The 14915-nt window shown below is 46.4% G+C and overlaps 1 protein-coding gene across 2 annotated transcripts in view; it reads right to left on the bottom strand.

Annotated features, from left to right (window-relative positions):
* The window catches only part of LOC128912640 (sphingosine-1-phosphate transporter SPNS2-like), a 141277-nt gene that overhangs the window by 28292 nt on the left and 98070 nt on the right, over window positions 1-14915 (bottom strand). For both annotated transcript variants that reach the window (XR_008467708.1, XM_054208945.1), the window contains exons 9-10: window positions 13171-13236; window positions 5585-5683 (exon numbers count right to left, since the gene is read on the bottom strand). Coding sequence is in view for 1 of the 2 variants with exons in the window: in XM_054208945.1 (XP_054064920.1) it covers window positions 5585-5683; window positions 13171-13236 (165 nt within the window). In the remaining variant the exon portion in view is untranslated. The remainder of the gene's footprint in view (window positions 1-5584; window positions 5684-13170; window positions 13237-14915) is intronic.

The following is a 14915-nucleotide window of genomic DNA, read 5'->3' as shown; positions in this document are numbered from 1 at the left end:
CTAGGAGAACATTTTGCACGTTTTTGTTAGAGGATATGCTGCCCTTTTTGAACTAAAGTTCATCTCACCCCTTGCTGTGGCAGAAGGGCCAGCGGGATGTCGTCACCGGCAAGCACGTAACGGGCTGCATTTGAGGAATGGCTGCACGGGTCAGACAGGGACAAAAAGCCTAGACGGCAGCACCACATCACAACCATCCACCTTATTCCACTACCCGCCTTTGTAAGTCAGACAGCAGCGGATTTGAGCCCCAACAGACCATGGCCTGTTATAATCTAGGAAATGGAACTGGAAAAAATGTTACTCCAGAGTAAGCATGTCCACGTATCTGCTCTGAAGTAGCCATAGCATTTTAAACCATAACATATGAATTTTAAACCATAATGCATGAATTCCACTTCCTCAGGCAGGCAAGTCTTTACATACAGAACTACTTTCCATACAGATATATTTACTTGGATGGGTAAACACCTTTGAAACCAAACCAGCAAAAAGGCTGTCTCAAACTGGGACAAGGCGGCTGTGAAATCTGCACCTCCAATTATAACTTTCCTTAAAAAAGTATCTTAATTACTGCATTTACTACAATTTTTCTTGAGTTGCCCCTAATCAAATGCTGATCTGCCTTCCCTGATACTCTGCACCAGTGATAATTAACACTGTTCTGCTAACTACTTGCTAAAGGAAGGTCATTAGCATTCTTGCTATTTAAGTAGCTCATTAGATCTAGTTTATCGGCCTGCTCACAGGAGAAACCTGGGGAAGGGAGAAAAAGTGAAGGGTGACAAGTCACGGGCTTATTCTTAAAATTTTTTCAGGTAGTATTAGGAGCTGCACAAAACCCCCTCAAAACGGAACAGCTCCAATTTGCTAACAATTAATTACAAGGTCATGGAATCGTAGAATTGTTTTGGTTGGAAGAGACCTTTAAGCTCATCGAGTCCAACTGTTAACCCCGCACTGCCAAAACCCCCGCTAAGCCACGTCCCTCAGCGCTACGCCCACGTGTCGTTTAACTGCCCTTTTCCTAGAGGGGGCTGTTGGGGGAGAAGTTGCCTGTTCAGACACGTGTGTCTCCGCTGCCGGGCAAAGCACCACGTCTGGGTGCTGCAAACCCACACGGCGTCCGTCGGCGGGGTCTGCCGAGAGGAGGCCACCAGAGACCCAGCCGTGCAGGTAACGCTGCCATTTGCAGAACCAGGGACAGACAGACGGGGAGAACTTTCTCATGGCCCGCAGCACGCAGAGGAGCCATGGGGTCCCCCCGTCACAGAGCCGGTTGCCAGACCGTGGCATGCTGTCCTGACACTGCTTGGCCGGAGCGGCTGCAGGTTGTGTCCCTCGGGCAAGTTGAAGATGCAGCAGCCCAGGAGGTCAGGACAGCCGGGTGCCACCACCAGCAGAGTACAGGGAGTAGCTCTTGGCCCATCAGGAGGTGCTGGTGGAGGAGAGCTGATCTCTGGCACTTTAAAACACCGTCCTTCACACGTTGATGTTGCCAGGTGACAAGCAGATACAGACAGGTTTCAATCCCTAGACATGATGGATGGTGGCACAGGGGAGGTGAGACAGAATTGAATAAAGCAGGGAGCTAAGAGGAGAGCCAGCAGCGGCAGAGCAGCCAGGACAGTGTGTGCCCACAACAGCCATTTCCCTGGCACGGGTAGAGAAAGCGAAGCCTGCGGTCGGTGCCCGAGTCTCATGGCAGCCGGGGGGAGAAGCAAGGCAAGGATGGGAGGGGGAAGCACTGCGGCGCTCAGAGAGGAGGCAAATGACAGACCTGGGGGAAGGAAAGAAAAAGTACCAAAGCACAGCCTCAAACGAAAAGAAATGACCACCTGGCACTCAGTTTTCCTAAAGCAAAAGAAGAGCGAGTGGGGACGACCGCGGTTTGTGGGAAGGAATAACGCAAACCCTGCACAGGGAAGACAGGCCCATGCGGGCCTGTGCGCAGATGAACACGTAAGCACGGGCTCACTGGCACTTCTTACAATTATTTGATTTTAAAGGGCAACAAAGTTATAACCAGAAAGTTTATAACCAATGTTATAACCAAAGAGGTGGCACAGCCTGAGAAGAGTTAACTGCATTTCACGTTCTGCTGCTGGCTACCTCCACCAGCTCTTCCGAGTTTGAATCGCTGCCTAGGTATTCGGGCACAGGCAGGGCAGCCAGAAGACCTTTGTTTGATACTCAACATGAGTGGTGGGATTTGGGGTATTTCTCTTCACTGCTTCAGCAACCGTGTCCGCACGGTGGGACCTTTCAAAGATGGGAAACTGCTGGAGACATTTGGGCGTAATGCACTGAACAGGTGAAATTTCTCACTGACTACCCGAAGAATAAAGCACGGCGTTATACTCCAAGTTGTTAAACAGGAATTATTTAAACTCTGCAGGTTATCACAAAGGTTCTGAAAAAGTTACAGTTATCTAGAAATAAAAGCTGTCTCGTCTAATGAAATACTGCAGCAATGCTTATTCTTATTTGCAAATGAATAGGCCGCACTGATTTACAGTAATTGATCTCAGTGCTTGGCAGGTAGTAAAACCTCACCCAAATTACAGCTGCCACCCTAAAACTACATTTGCATAACTTCTTTGTAAGTCAATCTTAAGCCTTTTTACCATAATAATAAAAGTTGTCAATATTTAAAGAGACATGAAAAATAACCATACACACATGCTTCCTTCCACTTAGCTTTCAAACACCGCCGTATATTTGGTGCTTTGGGGGATCACAAGGAACTGCACTGCAAGATTTGGAACTGGGGGAAGATTACAGAAAAAGCTGAGTCTGACCTTCAGCTCTCACGGCACCCACAGAGCAAGGGAGCGATCACATGCAGGAGGCTGCACCTGTGAAGTACCTTCTGCGTTCCACATGAGGATTATAAGATCAATACAACATTTATTGGTATCCATCAGAGACAACTGCCCGCAACAGCTTAGTCCTACAAGGACACGGGTGTCTGGTTCTTTATTAAGAGCACTGCTAGAGGGAATCTCACTACGAACTCCCCCAAACTATGTGCAATTCCAGCCATATTTGATCAAAACACCGTCCATTGTAATTCTGTAAGCAGTCAGAAGAAAGGGTGGATCTTCAGGATCTCAGATGAACCCTGCGTGACCAGGAGGCCGAGTCTCACCAACTCCAAGCACTCCTGTTACTGCAGGTCCATTGACTTATCCCATCTTCTGCCTCTCCCTTTCAAGACCCACCCCCTGCTCTTGGGCTGCTTCATGGTAACTCTGGAGTAACAGCACTGGGAGTTGTTGTCCTCAGGCTGGGGATTCCCAGGACCGTGGGATTCGGTACCCAAATTTCCCTTAAAGCCAACAGGAGCAGGTTGCTTAGCTCCAGTGGTCTGCCTTGAAAATCCTAGTCATAATCCAAAGCACTTCTGTAACCTGCCCAAGGGAGATTTCAATCCTGCACGAAGGTCTCCATCCTACAACACGGCCGGACAATTCCAATGACAAACACCTGCGGTTTTCAACAGTCAAGTCGATGGCTTGTCTCAGCTCTGGTGGAGAAATCGGCTGTTTGTCCTTTCGCTCTAAATACTATTTGTTTTCCCGTGTCCTGTGAAAGCTGCAGCTGACCTTCCAGTCACTGTAGCGCAGGGAGCGTGAGTCAGCCAGGCCGGTCCGGAGGCTACAGAAACGGATGCCGGCGCCTTCCATGACACCAGCACTTCGCTCCGGCCACAGAGCCTTGTGTCTGAGCAGTCTCCTCCCGAACGAGAACTGCCCCACAAGTACGGCATTAGAAAAGAGTAATTCAAAATCATAATTAATATTTTCCCAGTCTAAAGAAAGCCTAAGGCAGCTATTAAATTGGGGTTAAGCGTATTTCAGGCCGGCATCCTTAAGTAACTCACAACTTCCTTGATCTCCGAATACTAGTAGGGCAAGGCACATTATTTTCTAGAACCAAAGTCCCCTATTTTTTTTTTTATTTTTTTTTTTTAAATCTGTGACACTAAAGAGCCCTAGGCAACTTTCAAGATTAATTGCAATCATTCTGGGTCCTCACCATTCCTCCCGGACATCCCTCTTATGTAAGGAAAAGGGCGAACGTGCAGCAGAGTCACCTGAGACAGCCTGGCCGCATCTCGGACCCTGCCGGTGCCACCTCAGCACCAGCCTCCAGAGCAGGCTGTCCTGCTTCGTTCGTTTTCCTCCTTGACATTCCCCATGGCGCCTGCCCTGCACAAACCAGTCTCTTCCACTCATTCCTTTGTTCTTGCCACTTTCAAATAATTTCTAAAATAAGATCCTTTCTCCCTAGGTACCCAGAACACTGAAGTAAATATAGGGTAAGCCAAATTGTGCACATTTATTCTCATGAGATATTTCTTATTTCTTTGGTCCACTCAGCCTTATCTGTATCTGTCTCTTCACGTATACTTCAGAGGGCTACAGAGCAATTGTATCATTTTTGGGAGCTGGCATTCAAGAGTAAATATTTATGTATATTAAAAATATACATGCAAAATTATATATGTATAAATAAATATGTATAGCTACACACACCAGTGTCTATGGGATAAATAGATGAGAAATGACGGGTTTTAAAAAAAATAAAGCCCAGAGCACCCAGCAGCTGTGTCACACAGCAGTACTAAGATGGAAGAGCACATCAAAGTTCTCTCTCTCAGGCGATGGGACTCGTGAAGATCCCGGTCACATCACTGGAAAACTGTAGCACCTTCAGCACACCACCAGCGGTGCCACTTAGGGCTTTACGTGGAAGCTACTACAGTTTATAAACGATGATCTGTGTTCTCTGAAACCCAGTGCACCAAACTCCACGGAGGGGTGCATGGGAAAGCAATTTCCCCAGTATACCTAGATTTCTTTTCCTCATTGCAGTTCCCAGGCCTCATATTTTCAACTGAGAACGTTCTCTGGTTGCCAGCTTTCGGAGCAGGGTCTTTTTTTGCTCTGCACCAGGGTAAGGGTGCCACAATAAGGGAGATCTCCAGTCAGACCCAGGCCAACAGCTGCAGCAGTGACGGAAAGAAATACTACTAATAGAAAACCAAAACATGCACACTAGAAAGGAATACTAATAAAAACCTCAGAACATGCGTGCCATCCTGCCATGGATTTTGCACCATCATTTATTATCATACAAAACAGGTTCAAAATACGAGCAGGTCAGAACAGCTGCGCGTTGCTACCCATAAATAGATACTCGGCTTACGAGACCAGATTAACAGTCACACACACACAGGAGACTGTGCCAATCTGATTTCTAATGGACCTACGTGCACACCACAGAAGCTACCGCTCTCCCTTCACAGAGCTGCCCATAAGCTTTACAAATGCCCTGGGCTAAAAAGATTTAGAAGCTCACTTCTCGTGCTCAAGTGGTCCTTCCAGCTTTGGACTGAAGCCCACAGATAACACAGGCATATAAAAAAGTTGCACTGCACTGCATCGCTTCCCATTCTGCTGATAAACGCGGGCCTTCCTTCCCCAGCATGGTTTAACTTGGCATTTTAGATAAGCACTTAGTAAACAAAAACAAACACAGGCGCGAACCCCTGCCAAAACCTGCTGTGAGCACTTACAAATCCAATCAGATAAGGGCTGCCAGCATCTCCCAGGAGGTGCGAAGTGAAACTCTGCAAGGCCACTGCGGTTGCACGGCGTGTCGGAATGACCACGTACTGCAAAGAAGGGAAAGGAAAAAAAAATACATAAGGAAACTGAACTAAAGAACGCGTCCAGCCGTCTTGTACCGCTCAGTGTATGCCCGGGTCAGGACAACGTGAAGAAGGTCCCCCAGATGTCGGTGGCAGACACAGCTCACGAGTGGCTCGAGCGACTGGGGAGCTCCGGTGCCCGTCCCAGCTTTCCCAGCTCCCGACGGCAGGTGCTGAGGGCAGGCTGAGTCCGGTCTGCACTCCCCTCAGTGGCACTGCATGCACGACTTTGACTAAAAGCTCCACACAGGAGACACTGCTCTTGCTCCTCAGCCTGTTTTTGCTTGGCCAAGGGGGCGAGCGAAGTCGGGGGCTGCCTGCAGCACACAGCTCAGCGCCGCCAGCCCCCCCAGCAAGGGCTCTGCTGTCACCCGGGACACCGCAGGTTTTCCATAATAAACACATCATTATGTTTCCTAAACCATAAGCATTTCACATTAGTATGAAAGGTCACGCATCCTCCCCTCCCACTCCATCTCTAGCCGCTTCACTTTTTTCTCAAAAATTTGCAATTCCACTTGTGAAAAGTAACAAAGACACATTAGGAAAATTTTCCATAGCCAAAATATTGTAGTTTGGTCTCCGCTCCTCTCACAGGACATGACACCCGCAGCCAGGTCACGCAGAATCAGTCTCATTACACGGGATCGGTAGAAAACACAAATTATTTCCCTTATTAAGGGACCAGAGCTCACAGAAAACAGAGCCCTAACCACGGAAGGGATGAAAGATTAAAAAAGAAAAAACCCAACAAATCCCCATCCTGTGGGATGACCTCAATCTTATAACGCATTTAGAAGCAGAAAAAAGTAATTGTTTCCTGCATAAAACTAGTGAAAGAAGCTGACCAGGAGCATCTGCATCAAGTCCACATATCCCAGGTTAGAAACTGACCCTGTCTCAGTTGAAATGCTGCAAAGTACTGAAGAATTCAATAGGTCTCTAAATCCAACTGAGCTTTGTTTCCACTTCTAAGCACTGAATCCTGCCCTGCCTTTTTCTGTTTCTCTGCCGAGCTATCTGCCCTGCCAGAAATGACTCTTGTTTCGCTATTTGTAGACCACGATCCCTTTTCCTCCTCCCCCTTCTCTCTCATGGGCTGCCTTTAGCCTGTCTTTAGCCTTCCCAGACTTCCACTCATTCTTGCAAGCCTCTCCTGAAGTCATTTATTAGTTGTGACATTTCTGGACTGGCATATCCCCAGCCAGGGACACCCAGAGACGAATTCACCTTAGCTGCCCGGGGTAGGGAGAACTCGCCGCTCCACAGCCGCGTACCTCAGGGCACAGGAGCTGGAGCACCGTTTCAGGGCTTCAACACAGGGAAGGGGAGCTGCCCTGTCTGCAGGGGAGAGAGCCATTAAAAAAAGGGAAGGGAAAGAAAAGAAAAGAAACAGCACTGAGAAAATCCACACTAGAAGAGCGCTGATGCCTATTTAGAATGACCATCGCATTCCAAGCAGATACAATTAAGAACGATGGGTAAAATCAGATTAAATGCTTTTCCTTAGGGTTTTAACACGTGCTTGGAGAATGACCTGCCGGTTCTTTCATTACTGGTTTGCCAAAGCTGCAAATGCAGGCTGCTAATGCACCTTGACGGCACACGTTAACTGGGTTCCCGGCCGAACTGCTGTGCAACAGAAGAGCAAAAGATGCTCAGCTCCGCGGCAGCCAGCTGGCAGGCACCGTCCTCCTGTGCCACCCGGGAGCTCAAAACAAGACTGGAAGGCTCGCAGAAATCCCAGGAGGAAAATAAGGTCTAGACTTTATTAGAGAGACAGAAACGTACTGAAGGTCACACTGTGAAGCAGTAGGAGAGCCACGCAATTCATTACCGCTCCCCAAAGACACAGGGTAATGGGGGCAACCTGGATAGATTAGATGGAAGAAAAGGAAAAAAAAAGAGTTATTGTTCTTCTTCCCACCTGGCCCAGTTCACCAGGTGCACTGGAGAAGCACTCCGCAAGAGCTGTTTCAGAAACCGGCATCGGAGAAGATAAGGTGAGATTCTACCTAATTCAAGAGTCCAGAGCTGTGCAGGTCTGTGAAACAGGGAATTTTAAACTTATGTTAAAATATTTTTCTTTCTATAACGTTTATGTTAATAAATCTGCAGAGGAAAGCCTGCCTGGCTCTACATTCTGTCCATTTTCTTAACAAAATGACAAAGGGAATGGCAAATTTATTCAAAACTTACCATTTTCAGGGAGTGGCAGTGAATTGGTGCCAGCTGGAGAAAGACGTTTGAATGATACCTCCATCGTGTGCGTGTGTATATACACTTACACACGCGAATACACGCGCACATGTATTATACATGATTTTGCATGTATATCTGTGTTATGCATCCATGTAGTTTTGCAAGTAGCAATACAATTTCCAGCAAGTTTTCAGTTTGCCTAGCTAAAGAAGTTGGACACTATAAAGTGCCAAAACTCAGTAAATTTAGCCTGAAATTCAAGTGACAACCACCCCCTTCCCCAAACCAAAACCACAACATGTGGCAAGCAAACGAACATGAGATTTTTCCTCCTGCTCTAAAAAAATATTGGAAAGAAAAAAAGGCTGAAACCAGCATCTCCAAAAGACAAAAAAACAAATACTCCACCCTATCCCTGCTTAAAAAAAATTTTATTCTGATGAGAGGAAGTAGTTGGTAGCACACATTATCTACTGTTCGAGGAAGACAGCAGTAAATTACAGCTCTAAATCAGACCCAAATTCAAACCATACACAGCCTGGTCTAAACGTCCCACAGAAGCTGGAGGTGGAAGAGCCACAGCAGCCGCGGCAGAAGCCCGTGGGATGATCCTGGCTCATCTCTGACTCCAGGTTGAGAGGCCGGCAGCACCGAGGATGGGCAGGGAGCCTGACCAAACCGCTTTGGCAAACCTCTCCCCTTTAAAGAGAGGTTCAGCAAGGCCAGGGTTTACTGCTGACATCCCCTTCCTGGAGCGAAAGCAGCAGGATGAGTTGGTCTGAAACAAGGAAAGCCAAGGAGAGATCACCCTGCTCCCAGTAAAAGGCCACGTGCCAAAGAGGCAAGTCCTTATATTTATGTCTAATCCCGGGTAGAAAACGCTACTCTACAGCACTTTGCTGCTCTTTCTGGCTCAGCCAGTAATCTTCAGGACAAGGCATGCCGGCCTCTTTCAGCACCAAAGGCGAAGAAAACGCTTGCTGACTCCACTCCAGCCGCCGACCGAGCTTGGACATGGTCTCCCTGTTGTAACTACTGTTCAGAAAAGGCAAAGGCTGTGATGCAGGGAAACCAGCCTGAGAGCGCCCCTTCACTCAGGCTAGGCAGACACTGTCTAAAAAAGCCACTTTCAAATGAAGTAAAAGGAGGCTGACCTGGTCTCCAAATCACAGCAGCACACATCCACCCAAATCACAGCACAAGCCGGAGCAGCACACATCCACCCGCATCCCCTGGCCCACCGGAGAACGGCAGAGCCGGCCCTTGGCACATCCCTCCGGGGCAGGAGCCCTGTGCCGTCGTTCAAAGGCACTCCTCACCCTGCCCTAAAACCCAAACCCCAGCACGCAGCAGCGTGGGGGCACGGTGGGAGACGCAACGACGTGGACTTCTGGGAGTGGTACTTATCTTCGGCTGTAAAAATACGGCAGTATTGTATACTACATAAAGAATTGTTTTTTATGTGTAGGGAAGGTAATCAGAACAAAAGCAATGTTCCTCCGTGCCTACAGCACACTGAGCTCCAGTCCACGCCTGTTTCAAGCCTAAAGGAAGACTCTGACTCCACAGCAAAACATCAAGGCTACTCTCCTCCACGGCAGCTCATGATCATTGAGGAAGAACTAATGTTTTAAAAGAAAAAATAAACATGCAGAGCATTTTCTGCATGGGCATCGGGACTTTGCATAAACTGGAGGATGGCTTTTCTCAGCAAAGACCTAAAGAAGTTGTGATCACAACAGCTGAGGCCTTTAAATCGCCTACTGGCTCTTACGCAGAGATGCCACCAAGCCTCTGTCAATCACCTTTATTTTTGAGATGTGCTATGGAGGAAAAACCCCACTATTAGGACCAGATTCCACAAAGTCCCAAGCACTCAGCACGTCTCAATGTTACACACTTGCCTGCTGCAATGAAGCTCATTCATTATTGCTGTTACAAGGCAGTTTTAATGCTACTTTGGGCTTCTGGTAATTTTGAGGCCAATTTGCAAAGATGGTTGATAAAATCTGCTTCATAATTAGCATGCTCCGAAAGAACCATCCCCCCTTCCCAAAGCACCATCTGAGCATGTGCCTGGGAGGAGACTGGGAGAGTTGCACTCAGGAGAGTAAGGCCTGTTTTGTACAAATTTGCATTTGGAACAAATATCAGCCTTTTAAAAATGTGCCGTACATTCTGCAGCGCTGACAGTTTCTCAAAGCCAGCCCCCAGCACCTTTTGCTGCAGACCATTCGAGGAGCTGCACGCCCAGCGCTGCGCTGGCAACAGCAGGTGCGACGGAAGCACGAAGCTAAGAAGAGCCAACAATTAAATTTGAAGATAATAAGCAAACACCCTTGTTTTGCCAAGGAAATTAAACTTGTAAAACCTCTGAAGATGCTCACCAACTCGCCAGATAGGGTTCTTAAGCAGTCATGAGATCCGTAATTCTTGGGAGAGCTGTGCTAAGTCACCTGGGATGCAGTTTCCAAAAAGCCTCACTTCTGGCATAATGAAATCAGTGGGAACAGTGTTCAGACAGTATCGAGAGCTTTTTATCCACGAAAACAGGGTAATATTTATGTATATGATGAAAGTGTTGTTAAGCTTACGATAATAATGCTTTTAAATTCTTTGCCAGCCTCAGGCAAGAACAGACACACTTCTGATTACAACAAATAAATAGTAATCAGTAGAAATTAATTTGCCAAACATTTAAAGTGCGTCTCGCTAAAGCATATCCACACCTTTCTCTGGCTAGGACGTCTTATAAAGCTGCCTGTCAAACACGGTTATAGCCCTGTCTCTCACCTGGCGTCTGACTAAACGTCCCCTCAAACCCCTTGGGTGATACGAATGCACCTCGGCCCGTCTGTTCACAGGCTGGCATTGGTCTGAGTGGATGTCTGGATGTTTACGTTTATCTGTATAGCAATCTTATAGGTCTACTCGTGCTGATAATGCATCAAGCTGGGCTTTAGCTATGGCACTTGGTTCATTCCTCTAACCGCACAAGAGAACAGCTAGCTTAAGAGCTGGCATCAATTACCAAAACCCAATTTTTAACATGGTTTTAGTTTCTTTTCTGTGTTTTGGAAATTGGAACGGAGAAATGATTTCCAGTTATTTTCAGTCATTTCTCACAGAGTTCTTTTGCACTAAAGCAACATAAATAACTGTGAATGCATCCCTGTAAAACGGAACTGACTACGGGATGCTGGTGACATAAGACAGACGGCAAACCCTACAAAAGCTATTAAAAAGGTACAAGATGCTGAAGTCACATTGAAATCAATACAAAAATTCTCAGTAATTAAAACGGGACAACAATGGCATCCTTAGTGCGCTTGATACAACAAAGTGGTCGGTTGAAAAATGTCTTTTGGGGTTAGCTTGAGACAACCCAGGCCAAGTTCCAGCTCTCTCTGGCACAGGTTTTCCGGAGGACCTTGAGCACATCCGACAGGTACCCTCCCTCCAGCTGCTCTTTTGAGAGTCGTTGCTGCAGGACCGCATGCGTGCTCCATGGCTAAGCCCCTACCTGTTCCAGCCAGTGCTAGTAAGGACAGAAAAGATCTGCTGTTTAAGCCCACCAGCTGATTCTGACCAGAGAGAGGGGGGAGCGCTCCCGGGACCATCACAGCCAACGGCAGGATGCAGCAGGAAGCTCTGGCAGGAGGCAGTAATGAGCAGCTACAAATATTGCAGTGTAATTTCTTCCTCAACACAGCCATCTGTAGACTGCACATCTCTCTGAGTGTTGAGATACCACTTACCGAACGGCCACGGCAGCCGTGAACTCAGCACAAGCTGCAAAGCCCGTGTGAGAACAGAGTCACCACCCGTCCAGCCCATGCAGAGCTCTGTCCCACTCAAACTAAACTGGTGGGAGGAACGAACCTCAGTCATTAAAAGCTAACTAACACTACTGAAGTACACTGATAACCTTTGTTTCTCCATGCTTTATTCACACCCGAGAGAAGCGGAATTAACCACCCCACCCCACCCCACCTTCCCAGGCATTCTTGGCACAAATGAGTTAAAGATTCAAAGTTCATCAGGCAACGCAGTTATGGCAACTACAGAGCCACCTTCAAATGTAAACACAACCTTGAACTTACATCATAAGCAGAACTTAAGCAGAAGCTTGAAATTCTTCGCTGAATCAATATATCAACACTATTATCTTTACATCTAGGAATACTGAGCCAGATTGTTTTCTCGTTGATGTTTGCACAAGCAACAAATACAAGTCAAGGGAGTTTTCTATTGATGTCAGACTGATTATATTTTTAGTTCTGTCAACAACCTGCCACAAGACCTCGGGCAAGTCCTGTAATGCTTCTGTGCCCTAGTTTCTTTCTTTTTCATACAATAAGCAACAAGTAAACTCCCTCGCAATGGGATTTCAACATATACTATGTTTGATAGGCTCCATACCTCTCTGATGAAAGCATCTACAAAACATGCGAGGCTCTAACAAACGTCCAGACTATTTCATATGAAAATCTAGCTGGTGAGGTCAGCTTGCTGGCTTGAAAGACTTAAAAAGCTCTATGGTGGAGAAAGAATGGAAAATGAAGGACATGAGGTGAAAAGTCCCTGACCGTTTCCTCTTGGACAAGGTGGACATCGTCCAAAAATTCTTTATACTTTCTTTTCCTCTCTCCTCTCCCAGAGGTGCTTTTCTATTGTGTGTGTGCTGAATGGTGGGTTTGCTGGAGTTAAGCCAACGAGAGAGGTGCAAGCCTGCCTTTGTGGTCAGAGGAGGGAGGGAGGGAAGGACTTCCTACTGCAGAACAAAGCTGAGTTCTTGATAACAAAATCCACCAATGTGCTGACTATTAGGAAATGCTGGCTGATTTCTTTGCGTATGGGGGTTTGTGCAAAAACTTAAGATTTGGGGAAACAATCTGAATTCAGTAATGGTGTCCCTTCTGGAAATGTCCTCTCATTGGGGCTTGGAACAAAGGACAAGAATAGTATTTTTTCCTTTCTCTCGCTCTATCTCACTTTCCTTTTTCAGAAGAAAGAAAAGAAAAGAAAGAAAAGAAAGAAGAGAAAGAAGAGAAAAGAAAGAAAAGAAAGAAGAGGAAGAAAGGAAGAAAGAAAAAGAAAGAAAGAAAGAAAGAGAGAGAGGGAGAGAAAGGCAGGCTGAAGTAGAGGTTAGGCATTTGGAAGAAATGGTGAACTTTAGGTTGTTCTTGCGAGCTGACAGCCTGCTCTGGCCACCAGAAGAGAAAGATGCTGTTCCAAAGTACACTCACCATTAGTATGTCTGCTGTGATAGCCCAGTTTGAAAACAGAAGAGTTTCTCCGATAAAAATGCAAATCTGTTGTAACAAAACACACAAAAAGGAGACAATTTATTCACTTGACATTCAAGGGAAAAACAACCTGTCACATACTTTCTTTTGTTGCTTATTTGTTTCAAACCTACACAAAACACTCTTTGTTGCTTTTGTGGTTTACCTTGAATGTTAGAAAACTATAGATTTTTATCAGAGCTCGGAGTTGGCCTGCAACTTCATTAGTGTAAACTGTTTATGATCTACAGGGCAGCTAAATTAAAGGCTGACACATTTGGTAACAGAAGAACGTGAGAAGCCAGCAAGAAGAGACAGCCCTGGGCTTCCACACTCGCATCATTCGGTTACAAAAAGCCAGTTAGAAAAGGTAAGAAGGCCACAACTCCCCAAAATACAGGTGTCTTCATCACTAGGAATTAAGTTACGTGTTAAGCTTTGTAGCAAACGGAATGAGGCCCCCCACCCACTGTGCACAAGGTCCCTTCCATCCCCTGCTTGCATATTGCCCTCCGGTTTGAGGGGGATATAGGTCTGGGCACTATAACAACTTAAGAATTCCATTGGTGCTATCTACGTACAGTCGGGACAGGACTTCAGCGTGGGTTTCGCAACATTTTATGGTGAAATACAACTCTTGACTCTGCGAAGATTGCCAACAGGATACATTAAAAGCCCTGTGTATATAGTGGGATGAGTGCTTCTTTTTGTGTTGGTGTGGTATATAGATCCACCACGTATCCTTCCGACCCCTGGCACTCCCTCCTCACCTACTCCCATCCCATCCCATCCCGCCTTCTCAGTTGGGCTGGTACCACAGAGCCAAGCAGGGATTCGGACCAGGAAACTGAGACGGAGCAAAGAATCTTTCGTTGGGGGGAGGTAGGTTAAGAGGGGCTTGTTTTGTTTTGTTTATTTTTCTTATTTTCAACCTAAATCAGTTCCCTGGTGCAGTTCACTAAATGGTTCTACCAACACAGCAGTTGAAGAACTGGAAATGATCAAAAGGACAAACTAATTTAACCTGGCCTCATCATTAAAAGACAATGTTCATCACTGAGTCCAATCGAGCAAAGGTGACACGGCTTCGGGAGGAGCACTGCCTTCATCAAAAAGCTTTTTACCCATATTTCGATCATGAAACTTTTGCTTTTATGCTGCAGTTTAACAATTTAACAAAGAAATGTAGGTTCAACACAATGAAAAAACAAGGATGGAATACCTTTCACACATTTCTCTCTTCTTTTGTGTATTATGAAGAGCAGAACACTTAGATGAAATGCTACGTAAATAACCAGGATCGTAAAAACCAACTCCCTGCTCCCCACCAGCAAGAAGGCAAGCAAAACTCCTTTACTAGATGTCCCCCAAAAGGTTACTTTTTGCCCAGCTAACCCATTTCTTTTTGTGGCACCTACAGAGAAAACATTACTCCTGAGATCCCTATTGGTAGTTGGAGATAACAGCCATGGAGATTTGGATTCCGGTAACTGAAGGTTCCCTTTTTAATTGCCTTATGTTCAATTTTTGTTATGCTGAATAGGCTACAATTCATTAATGAAAGAAAGCCAGCAAGAAATACACGGTACACTTTGCTCTGAGGAAACATTCGGAGGGATGTTGTTTGGTGGTGTCCATGTGAGCTCCGAGGGGCCGACAGTCCCCGTCACCATCCCAGAACCTCTTGCTTGCACAGGCGCAGTCTG

The sequence above is a fragment of the Rissa tridactyla genome, chromosome 7, assembly GCF_028500815.1.
Source record: "Rissa tridactyla isolate bRisTri1 chromosome 7, bRisTri1.patW.cur.20221130, whole genome shotgun sequence".
In the NCBI taxonomy this organism is placed as follows: Eukaryota; Metazoa; Chordata; class Aves; order Charadriiformes; family Laridae; genus Rissa; species Rissa tridactyla.
This window is presented reverse-complemented; position numbering and strand designations above follow the sequence as displayed.